This window comes from Thyridium curvatum, assembly GCF_004353045.1.
Source record: "Thyridium curvatum strain D216 chromosome Unknown NODE_20_length_475153_cov_84.797782, whole genome shotgun sequence".
In the NCBI taxonomy this organism is placed as follows: domain Eukaryota; kingdom Fungi; phylum Ascomycota; class Sordariomycetes; order Thyridiales; family Thyridiaceae; genus Thyridium; species Thyridium curvatum.
The window spans coordinates 103,980-115,125 of NW_022156775.1; the positions used below are offsets into that span (position 1 = coordinate 103,980).

General features: G+C 59.5%; 4 protein-coding genes across 4 annotated transcripts; 1 reads left to right on the forward strand and 3 right to left on the reverse strand.

Moving 5' to 3' along the window:
- Window positions 1-367: 367 nt before the first annotated feature.
- Window positions 368-2,251, reverse strand: E0L32_004258 (uncharacterized protein; the record flags this gene model as incomplete). The annotated part of the gene is made up of 1 exon (XM_031138649.1): window positions 368-2,251. The coding sequence occupies one exon, from the start codon at window positions 2,249-2,251 to the stop codon at window positions 368-370; it is 1,884 nt and encodes a 627-aa protein (XP_030997271.1).
- A 1,106-nt stretch (window positions 2,252-3,357) lies between these two features.
- E0L32_004259 (uncharacterized protein) lies at window positions 3,358-3,894 on the forward strand (the record flags this gene model as incomplete). Its single annotated transcript, XM_031138650.1, has 1 exon — window positions 3,358-3,894. The coding sequence occupies one exon, from the start codon at window positions 3,358-3,360 to the stop codon at window positions 3,892-3,894; it is 537 nt and encodes a 178-aa protein (XP_030997272.1).
- A 451-nt stretch (window positions 3,895-4,345) lies between these two features.
- On the reverse strand, window positions 4,346-5,857 carry E0L32_004260 (uncharacterized protein; the record flags this gene model as incomplete). The annotated part of the gene is made up of 1 exon (XM_031138651.1): window positions 4,346-5,857. The coding sequence occupies one exon, from the start codon at window positions 5,855-5,857 to the stop codon at window positions 4,346-4,348; it is 1,512 nt and encodes a 503-aa protein (XP_030997273.1).
- A 1,947-nt stretch (window positions 5,858-7,804) lies between these two features.
- E0L32_004261 (uncharacterized protein) lies at window positions 7,805-9,275 on the reverse strand (the record flags this gene model as incomplete). Its single annotated transcript, XM_031138652.1, has 2 exons — window positions 7,805-8,605; window positions 8,760-9,275. The coding sequence occupies 2 exons, from the start codon at window positions 9,273-9,275 to the stop codon at window positions 7,805-7,807; spliced, it is 1,317 nt and encodes a 438-aa protein (XP_030997274.1).
- Between the last annotated feature and the right edge of the window lie 1,871 nt (window positions 9,276-11,146).

Sequence of the window (11,146 nt, forward strand, 5' to 3'; positions counted from 1 at the left end):
AGATAACCCCGCCATTATCGCGGCTCCAGTGGGGTTTCTTCGGTTAGCTATCGTAGCTGCAGAGCTGTAGAGCTTAAAACTGATTTGTCCTTGGGGTCACGCTCAAGTCGTTTCTCTCAGATCGGATCATGTTGGTCAGGATGGTCAAGAGTGCAGAGGTATTATTTGTCACCGATGAGTTGAGCCTACAGGGTCACTCGGACCGTCTGAATGGCCTCTCGAGACTGTACAATTAGCATTATCTCCCTCCTCTTCAAGCCCTCCAAGTGGAAAGATCATCATCAGACATAGGCGTATGTTTATGTTCAAGACAAGGAGATATATGCACAGAAGAAGAAGAAGAAGAAGAAGCCCATATCACATCCCCTCAAGCCACCACACCGCCCACAACCACCGCAGCCAACGCTACCATCCACATGTACATCCTGTCCCGTGACAGAACTGCACCACCAGCCACCACCGGCGCACCAGTCGGACCGCCAACGACAGCCCCCGTTGGCGCGAACGAGACACTCGGCCGAGCAGTGCCGTGAGCCGCCGGCCTCAGCGTCGACCCAGTGGCGCCGGCCCAGGGCCCTTGCGCCTGCTTAGCACCACCCACGACAACCGGCACGGCTGGTGCCGTCGTCGCTGCCGCTTGCTCCTGCTTCTGCTTGGAAGCAGTGGCACTGGCAGTGGCGGTCGGGGACGGCGAGGGGGCGACAAACGTCTCCACGACGGGCGTCTTGCACGGCACCAGCGTGACGACGTCGGTGATGACCGCCTTGTGCACCTCCGCGACGGACTGGACGGGAGACGCTGCCGCCGCCGGCGGGGCCGTGATGGTGGCGCCCACGGGGCAGACCGTCGTCAGGACGTCGACGGTGCGGGTGACGACGACCTGCGAGGCGAGGTCGGCCGGGCAGTTGACCACGTTGGCGGCGCAGGCGGTGAGGGTGTACGTGGCGGTCGTGTAGAGGGTTGAGGTGACGAGGTCGACTGACGAGCCGTTGGCCGTCGGGACGGACGAGTTTCCGAGCGGGAACTTGGCCGTGCTGCCCGTGGAGGACAGCAGCAGCGAAGGGGCGGCGGTGATGGTCGGGATGATCGCGTTCTTCGACGCGGTGCCCGTTGTTGCGACGATGCTCTGCGCCGGCCTCGTCACGACGACGACAAGGCCATCCACAGCCGTCGATGCCTTCGACGCCGCGGACCCGCCGACGACACCCCCGATCTCGGCGGGCGAGGAGGACGCAGCCGGCAGCGCCAACGTCGGCGTCGCAGCACCCGCCGCGCCGCCAGCACCGCCCAGGCACTGCGTCAGCGTCGGCGCCGTCAGCAGCGTCGTCGACACGGTGGGCACGGGGCCGAGGGTGCTGTAGTCGACGACGACGTCGAGCCGCGCGTAGGCGCCGACGTTGAGGTCCCACCACTCGCGCGCGCGCAGCGGGCACTCGGGCGTCGAGTCGAGCACGGCGACGAACTCGATGAGGTTGGCGTAGACGCCCATGACGGCGCTGGCGCCCAGCCCCACGAGGCTGACGAGCCCGTCGGCCTCGGCGCCGCACTGCACCCGCAGCCGCAGGTCGGCCTTGAAGGTCGCCCGCCCCGCCCGGACGGCGATGGGGATCGACTTGCTCGTGAGTCCCTGGAAGAAGGAGTCGACGACGGCGCCCTCGAAGATGCTGGCCTCGAGGAAGGCGTCGTCGGCGAGCCGCACGTAGAACCCGCCCGTCAGGTCGACGGCCGCGTCGAGGCTGAAGACGAGGTCGACGTAGAAGACGACGCCCACGCTGAGGCCCGGGAAGCCGAGCCCGACGGGCGAGTTGCTCGTGAAGAGGTTGATGGCGTAGGTGGCGCCCGCGCTGGCCGCGACCTCGAGGTCGACGTAGGCCTCGACGCCCCGGAAGTCGAGCCGCACGGCCGGGTCGATGATCCTCTCGTCGGTGAGCCTGGCCGTCACGGTGCCGCGCGTGTAGCACTCGCGGCACGTCACGGCCAGGGAGACGTGCTCCTTGTCCGGGCCGTCGCCGCTGTGGCCGACGTACGAGCCCTGGAAGAGCACCTCGTTGTCCCACGTCTTGTCCATGCTAAAGTCCGCGCTCAGCCTCTTCTCGAGGTGCTGCGTGCGGGTCGCCAGCTCCAGCGCCTCGCGCATCTCGAGCTCGGTCATCGATGACGGGCCCGGCGAGATGGGCATGACCAGCGGCGCGGGGCTGGCGGCGCAGGAGAGGGCCCATGCTAGGAGCGGTGCAATGTGCGAGAAGCGCATTGTGGATACCAAAAAAGAGTGACTTGAGAAAGAGAACGAGCGTGTTGAAATGAGTGTATAGGAGCCAAGTGGCAGTCTGCGCCTGAGTGCCGGGCAGCTTCGTCGGGACCTCCTCGGGAGTATCAAAAAGAGCGACTGCAGTGGGAAGATACGATCCGGAGATCTCAACTGCTAAGAGGGTGAGTGTTTCCCTGCCCCAAAGGAAAGCTTTCGAAAGGGGACCAAAGCCATCTTAAACGAATTGCGAGAATACAACATCAGCGTGGCATCTCACCATCCGTATCTTGGAGCCCCATATTGGCACGAGAAGTCTACCTCGTGCCGGGCGCGCGCAGGATCCAACGGCATCAAGTCTCCACCAAGATTGCACATTACAGAGCACACCGCATGAGCAAATAACCTTCTCCAAAAGCAGGGTCTCGCCTAGTCGTCATCCGCACGGTCCAAGGCTTGGCCTGGGAATGGCCAGCCGGCTCGTCAATGAGCTGCCGGGGGTAACGAGGTAGTCTGAGGACAACACCGGCTCTCCGCAAGCTGTTTGGCCTGTGGCACCAAGAGACCCGAAATTCCCCCATTTCGGACACCAGGGACTCCAAGCGAGCTCAATGGCCGTCTCTTCCAGCTCGGACGGTGCCCAGTCGGCCAATTACGTGACCTCCCCCTGTATTCTCGTTTCACGGGCTGGGTCTGACCGGCATCCTTGTAAGATGATTGGCTGGCGTGGGCAAACCCCCTTTTTGGCTGCGCCGGTGGCATCGGGCCAATCAGGGTGGAGCAAGGCGATGCTACAGCAGAACTGCCAGGATGGGCTGGTCCTAGCAGCCCTTCCTCTTTAGTCCTTTAGAATCAGACACCTCAACGAATTGATCCGGCCCTTCGTCGACAGTTCTAAGCCCGGTTAACACCCGATTGAGCCGCCCGGAGCAAATATCACGAGATTCAGACCGTGGAGTCGCGGGTTTCCACACCAAGATTTGGTGGCAAGTGGCCAGAACCATCCGGAATACGACGACGACCCAACCGATCTCTTGCCCAAGCAGGATCACCACTCAATCAACCCTCTCAATTATTCCCCTGCAATATCACTAGCTAAGGGGGACCTAGATATGGACCAGGAGGTGATTCTCAGCGTCAATGCGGACTGGAATACGTGGTATTTGTATATCTACCTGAAGGCTGAAGCAGAAGGCATCTGGGAGTACATCGACCCAGATGGACATCAAACTCTTGAGCCTGTTGGAGAGCGTCCAGACCCCCCTGCTATTCCAGACAAAACACTGGAAGGGGACGCATTTGAAAAAGCCTACGACACCTTCAGGATGAGGAAGGACATCTATATGTTCCTTAGCAACCACTGGATGGACAAGCATGAAGACTTCGAGGAAAAGAATACAAAGCTGGCGGCGATCAACGAGCTGATCTACAAGACGGCTTTCCGGCATAGATCCCTGTTCAATGAGACTGGAGAAGAGAAACGCGAGGAGGCCAGGCCGACGGTTGCAGTAGACGGACAGGTCCTTGTGCCACCGCCGCGGGTAGGCTCTGCACGGGCAAGGCTAATAGCCCTGAGACAACGGCTCGAGCCATCAAGCTGGGAAACAAGAGCACGAGCTCGAGCACTGTATTTTCAATCCCTTAGTTGACAAGAACGGCACCCCTGCCACCTGCCACCTGCTTGTCTGCTTTCTTTGTACTAAGAAATATGTAAGCATGTGAAGATTTCCATCATGTCCTCGGCAGTATTGATGCGGTGTCAAGCTCCTCTATTGTATGCCCCGTTCAATAGGAGTCCTTGCGATCTCGACTGACTAGCCATGGCACCTAGGACCCAATTACATGAAAAGGCCCGCGTTTTGTGGAAAAGGCAGGGTTGTGCAGAATGGTTGACATGAGCTACGGAAGAGCAAACAGAAAGCTCCCCATATTTGAGCCCCGATGATCACAAGAGCAAGTAAACAAGAGTTGTCCAATGAAAGCCTCTCAGGTTATGTCTCCAGATCCCAGTACTCCGAAGTGGTCACAGACTGAGACCTAGACGGCAATCATCGACCGTACCGTCACAACAACAAGCCCACCTGGCCACCGTCAAAGCGCTCAGGCAACCTTCTGAGCCCGCCGGCCCGGGCCCAGACGGCGGCTCAGGACCCTCCTCACCGACCCTCGCACCGAAGCCAGCCGCGCCTTCAGCCTGCCTCCGCCTTCCTCCTCGCCATCTCCCCCACTCCGCTCCTCCTCCTTCTTCACCACATTCGCCGTCGCCGCCTCCGCCACCTCGGCCTTGGCTGCGCCCTGCGCCGCCGCCTCCACCGCCGCCGAGCCGCCGTCATCAAACCCGCCGATGTACACCGTCAACAGCTTCGGCGCCCCGTCGAACACGGTGCCCGCCTGGTCCGGCGCGCCCTCGGCGCCGACGTCGTCGTAGGGGAACGCGTACCCGCGGCCGTCGACGCTGGCCGCGTGCAGGATGCGCGCGTAGTGGTTCGTCACGCCGCCCGGCGGGTAGAAGGTCTCGGCGCGCTCGCCGTCGGGCTGGTCGCCGTTGAGCAGCAGCGTCGAGCGGTTGAGGGCCGCGGCCAGGCGCGCCGTGATGTTGCCCATCTCGTCGCCGTTGGCGGCGTAGCGCGCGAACGCGCCCGTGTCGCACGAGAAGACGTCGCGCGTGCTCGGCCGAGGGAAGGAGCCCACCCCGGGGAAGTCGAGCGTGTCCTCCCCCCCCGCCGAGCCGCCCCCGACGCGGCCCGTCACGACGCCCCAGGACCCTTGCGTGTCGACGCGCAGGTCGGCGGAGCGGTACTTGGCCCACACGGCGTCGACGTACGGCTCGTAGTAGCCCGCGAACAGGCCCGGCTGCAGGACCATGCCCGAGTTGGGCGACAGGGCGCGGAGGTTGCCGCCGCCGCCGCCGCCGGCGGGCGCCTTGACGACGAGGCTGCCCCAGCCGGCGCCGTCGCGCGCCTGCTGGTCCTGCAGCCGGGCGCAGATGTCGTCGAGGCCGCCGGCGCGGATGCCCGCCACGCGCTGGACGGCGGCGCCGGGGGTCTCGCTCTCGAGCTGCAGCGCCGTCGGGATGCTGACAAAGTCGACGTAGGTGATGTTGACAAAGAGCTGCCGGTCGTCGTAGGTGAACTCGCAAAAGTCCCAGGCGACGCCGTAGTTGGCGTCGGCCGCGTTGGTGATGGACGGCTCGACCAGCGCCGCGCCGCCGCCGGGCCCGCCGCGGTTGAGCTCAAAGTGCAGCGGGCGGTCGCGCGAGAAGTAGATGCGCGCGCCGGCGAGGTGCGGCACCGCGACGGTCCGGGAGCTGCCGGGCCCGCCGAGGGCGATGCTGCAGTCGGCGGCCAGGGCGGCGTGGTCGTCGCCCGGGCTCGCGGGCCAGTAGCCCGTCGCGCCGTCGCTCTGCAGCAGCCAGCGGGCGTTGTTCCTGCTCGTGTCGAGGCCCGTCACCGTCACGTAGACATTGGCCGAGGGCGTGGTGTTCTTGAGCGAGATCTGGGTGGTCGCGGGGGTTGTTGCTGCTGCGGTCACGGCGTTGCTGGACGGCGGCTGCTCCTCGACAACCTTTTGTTGTTGTTGGGGACGGAAGAGGCTGTCGAATGAGAAGCCCATTGTTGCTACGGACGGAAAGGGGGCGGTCAGAGAGGAAGGGAACTTGATTCTACTGGTGATGATACAACGGCCGGATGGATAGCACTATGCTTGAGTGAGTGCAGATAGCCATATATTGGGTCAAGGAGGCAGTGCTTTATAAAGAGAAAGGTGTCCGTCTCGCCGAACCCACTCAGGGATTCAAAGATGCGACTAGGGGGGTAAACCGGGTGAGAGTGGTTATGGAAGCCCTCCCCTGATGTAGCTGACAAGCCCATGTGCTCGTCCAACTTGGGAAGAGAGACTCAGCTCGTGACGAGGCGTGGCGTATCTGGTGGCTTGCCAAAGGAACAAGGGGGGAAGCGTGATGAACGAAAAGCGACAAGAGCTCCGCGTCCTTTACCATCCAACCTCTGCATGTCCTGTCAAGGAATCTTGCCTTGCAAGTGCTAGAAAGCAACATGATGGGCCTGTGTAGACTAATCGAGGACGTCGATCAGTCTTCGAATACGACAAGTCACTCTAGGAACGGTACTCCCGTGCCATGATTACCATGCGTGACAGTTTGGGAAGGGCGAGATGGAGGGTGGTTGACTCTCTGACGACAGCCTTTGACGGGATGCAAGGGTATGTAAGGAGCCAGGTGGACAGTACCCTCTAGGAACCCGGGGCGAGAGGCCTTGGTCTAGCATAGTATTAGCAGGGTTGAGATGGCTTGATTGACGTCAATAGAAAGCCGTGTCTCGACCAAAAGGGTCGCCAGCCAGCCAGCCAGCCAGCTTTGTGGCGTGTCGAGAAGACAAATAGAATCTCCGGAGCAGCTGGTACCCACGTATAGTTCACCAGGATTAGGTGAATCAGGATGATGGCATGGATGGATCATTATTAACTGGAGGATCATCAACAAAAACCTGGGATTAACAAGGACAACACACGGGGTCTCCAGGAACAGGTCAAGTTGAGTGGATGTGAGCGATTGGGCGGACGAGAGACTACCGTGCCAAGGAAATGAAATGCATTGCTTCACAGGACCAGGGTCCGAATGTCGCCTCCCCTCCATCCCAACTCCAAGGTAACTAACTTACAACACACCATGACTTTCTCTGGTAGGTACACTTTTGACAACGAATCCCAACACTAGTTGTCTCAGTTTGATTGCGGGGAAGCGCAGACTTGCTCAGCGCTCGTGACGGGCGGGACACACCGTCGGGATATACTAACACACGATCCCATGCCGTCTGTCTCCAAGGTAAAGGAGGCCAGCGTGACACGCGATCCGATCGAAGCCATGCCCCGATTCGACCACTGTCTCTGTCCAACCCATCGTTCCCGCTCGAAATGTACCGCCGAGCCTCATCTGCGACAACGCTGATGCGTGCGTGACCAGAGAGAAGGGCGGAGGAAATGCCCCATTTTAGAGGCGCATCCCAGCAGCTGCGTACTTTCGACTTGCCAACTCTTTACATGAAAAGAGCGGTTCTTCTTCCCCCCGAATGACCGATGCAACAGCGGCCGGACGAAGTCCATGATGCTGCAGTCGCACACCTGCACCTCTTGCGGTGGGGGAGGGGGGCCGCCATGCATGTGCTCATCTGCCGTTCTGCAGCGTTGCATCGTGGGAAAAGAAGAGTGAGTGTGTGTGTGTGGTTATTGCCTGTACACCCATCCGCCATCATCACCAGTACATAGACGCCGACATACAATGGTGATTTCTGCTTGGAAAAGCTGCACGAAGCAAACGGAGCCAATAGTAAGGCACCCGTCGTGCCAATGTAATAATTACATTGTATGAACCTCCTCGACGAATTGGAACATGTGCTGCCGAGATTGCAACACGGCGACCAAGACATATTCCTTTTCAGAAGGATAAAATAAACAGACCATTTTGTAGTGAGAAAGTCCAAAACGCCTGCATTCTATCGTCCTAATCAAAGACAGACAAGAAGAAGGCAAGCCAGGACCTCGTTTTCACCAAGCACCAAACATCATCTCCCCCCCCTGAACAACAACAAGAACCAGCACCGTGAACAAGAACGCCGACCAAACCACCCCGCCGCCAGATCCCCCTCTCCACCGCCCGCCGCCGTTCCTGGAAACGGTCTGGTTGGGCACCATCCGCGGGTGCGCGCTGAAGAAGAACTCGCGCGCGCTCAGGTTCGCGGCCGTGACCTCGGGGATCCGGCACACCGCCGCCGCCGCCGCCGCCGCCTTCTTCTCGCGCCCGGGGTCGTCGTCGCCGCCGCACCGCCGCCGCCAGTCCTCCTGCCTCCGGCCCGCCGACGAGTTGAAGTACGCCTTGACGTACGCCACGGCCGTCACGGCGTCGCGCCCGCCGCCCGCCCCCCGCGGCGCCGGCGGCCCGCCCGACCACAGCGGGTTCCCGTTGCTCCAGTGCTGCAGCACCAGGTGGCCCGCGTGCCGCGGCACCACGGGACCGGCGTCAGCGGCAGCAGCAGCAGCAGCAACCTCTCCGGAGCCGGAGCGGTCGCCATCGTCGTGGCCACCAGTTTGGTCGTCGTCGTCGTCGTCCTGCATCCTCGCGAGCACGACGTTGTCGGCGTAGAAGAGGACCCGGCCCGGCAGGAAGTCGATGCGGTACTCGTGGAAGGCGAGCGTCGGGTCGAAGGGCAGGTTGGCCCGGACAAAGGTCCCCGCGCGCTGCGCGTCGAAGCCGGACTCGGCGGCCCGCCTCGACTGGAGGACCAGGTTCACGGGGAAGGTGCCGTTGGCGGCGTTGAAGTCCTTGGAGAGGAACTCCATGTCGATCTCCTGGGTGTCGTTGTAGTACTGCCATTTTTGCCCAACCGACCGACCGGTATTAGTCAAGTGGCCAACAAACTTTCTTCTTCTCGTTTCGAAAGGAAAGCCCATGTGCGATGCGATGCGATGCGAATGTCCAGGTCAATGCCAATGTCAAACTCACCCAAAAGAAAGCAGAACACGTCCCCGGCACGTCCGTGATCTTCAGCCCGGCCCTGAACGTCCCGTACAGCACGTCCAGCCTCATGGTGTCGATCTCGGCCACGGGCACCATGTCGTTGACCACGTCGCTCCTGACCACCAGGCGCAGGCCCGCGTCCTCCTCCTCCCCCTCCTGCTCCTCCCCCTCGCTTCCCTTCCTCGGGTTCGCGGCGATGTTCTCGACGGCAAACATCTCGCCGTACGCGCCCCGCGCCCGCTCGCGGCTCAGGTTGAACGCCTGGCGCTGCCAGTCCGTGTTGGCGGCCACGTCCGCGAGGCGCGAGAAGTCGGTCTCGATGAGGTCGGTGAAGACGTGCTCGACCGCGTCCGGGCCCGTGCCGATCGAGGCCGCGTAGCCGCACTCGCAGTCTGCGGACACGGCGGGGATGAGCAGCCCGTGGAGGAGCAGAAAGACGAGGAAGAGGAGGAGGCGGAACGTGGTCGACGAGCTCGAGCTCGAGCCGATGCTGGCGGTCATCGTTACTCCATACTCGCTACGCCTGCTGCGAGCCATTGCTGTTTCTGGGAACCAGAGATGTGCATTTGAAGTCTGATTTACGGCGAGAGAATGTAGCCACGGCTCAGAGCCACAAAATTTTACGGACTGGTCTTGACAAGGACAGCAATGTGAAACCTGGACTTTCACGGCAGTACATCGTGCTGCCCGGCCCGAGGTAGCACAGCTCACGTATAATCAAAGCAAGGATAGCCGTCCGATGCATAGGCAACACAGGCAAGCCCCATCCCAGTGCAGGGTGGAAAAGGCTCGTTCTCCTTTAGACATACATGTACCTGCTAAGAGATCGGAGACATGATAAGAGGCAGGAAGATTACACAAGACTTATCTCATCTCTGTCAATCTTCCTCGAATATCTCCACATGCATTTTGTTTGCCTTTGACTCTCCTATCTTCACTCTCATCCTCCTTGTTCTGGAGTAGAGTGATCCAAGATATCAGAGAAGGTACGAATACCTCCATACCACACGCATATCATGCTATTGAAAAATCATATTGCATGAAAATGGAAGAGAAAAAAGAAAAAGTCCCGACCGATAGGCCGCAGCATGGACCACTGAACGGGATGTAAGCAGCGCAGATAAGTCTAAACACCCGTTTAATGAATATGCAGGAACCCGCTCAGTACATGCCACGTCCCGTCGATACGGGCCCATGATTCCGTCTTGTCCAGCCCAGAGCACCAGGCGAAGTTCTCCAAACACGAGGGGCACTGAAGTCAGCTCAATCTCGTTTGGCGTCTGGTGTGCTGGTCTTCGGATATCAGCCGGAGGCCCAGAACTCCTCTCTGCTTGAGACACGGCTCAGCTCGTAACTTAGGCAAGTCAAGTCTCGTTTGGGGAATAATGCCGACAGTGAGACGCTGCCGCTCATGCAATTGTATTCGGATTTGCCCAGTGTGTTATGCTAGAAAAGACATATAATGCTGATCTAGATAGCAGTACAGATTACTCGGATCTTCGCAGCGCGTAGCAAACTTTGGGAGTGAGGTGATGTATAATTGCACTAGACTTGCTCAAAAAATATGTCCACTATCATGAGAAGCCGAGGAATACCAAGCAAGCACAAAAGTACGATTCGAGTCCAACGCAAAATCAGGTTTCAAGATCAATCTCTCAAGGCAAGCAGCATTGTCGACGAGTCCTGCCGCGACCCTGACTCCGCTCCACCAGGGTCTGCAAAACCCATCCCAAGTCTAAGTACTAAACAACCATCGCAAAAGTCAAGACTTCAAGGAGAAAAAGTAGACGGGTAAAAGCACGAGCACGAGTAGAAGACGACGACCGAGAGGAAAAGACGAGAGAGGAAATATGGTAAGGAGAAAACAAAACGCAAGGAAGCGACAATCTGTATATCGAACAAGGTATCGGATGAGAGTCGAGAAGAAATAAAGAGACGAGCCCCCCGACGACGACGAAAACATTAGTAGGTTCAGTATGTGTGCCGTAGCGCTAATAAAACAAGGAGAGAGAAGAGAAAAAATTCCTCCATATGGACCAGCCAACAAAAACTGTCTGTCGTGTGCAGATATTAGGTTGTGCGCCAGGAGCGCAGAGATCCCTTCCCTCAAGGACCATGCGAAACCGGTTGACCAACCCTGCCCTCAATTATTGCCTGAGACCACCGGAATGCAGAAAGATGACGACGACGCTGTATGCAGATGGGAAAGACAAAGGAAAAACAAGGGTCCAGGCTTGGGACGAACTGCAGATCCACCACTCCGCCTCACACCCATACCAGACAGTAGTAGCGAAGGCAGTCCATGGCCTCGCAGAGAGTATATGCCGAGGTGATCCGCCCATGACAAAGGAAATTGTTCATCATCATCAAGA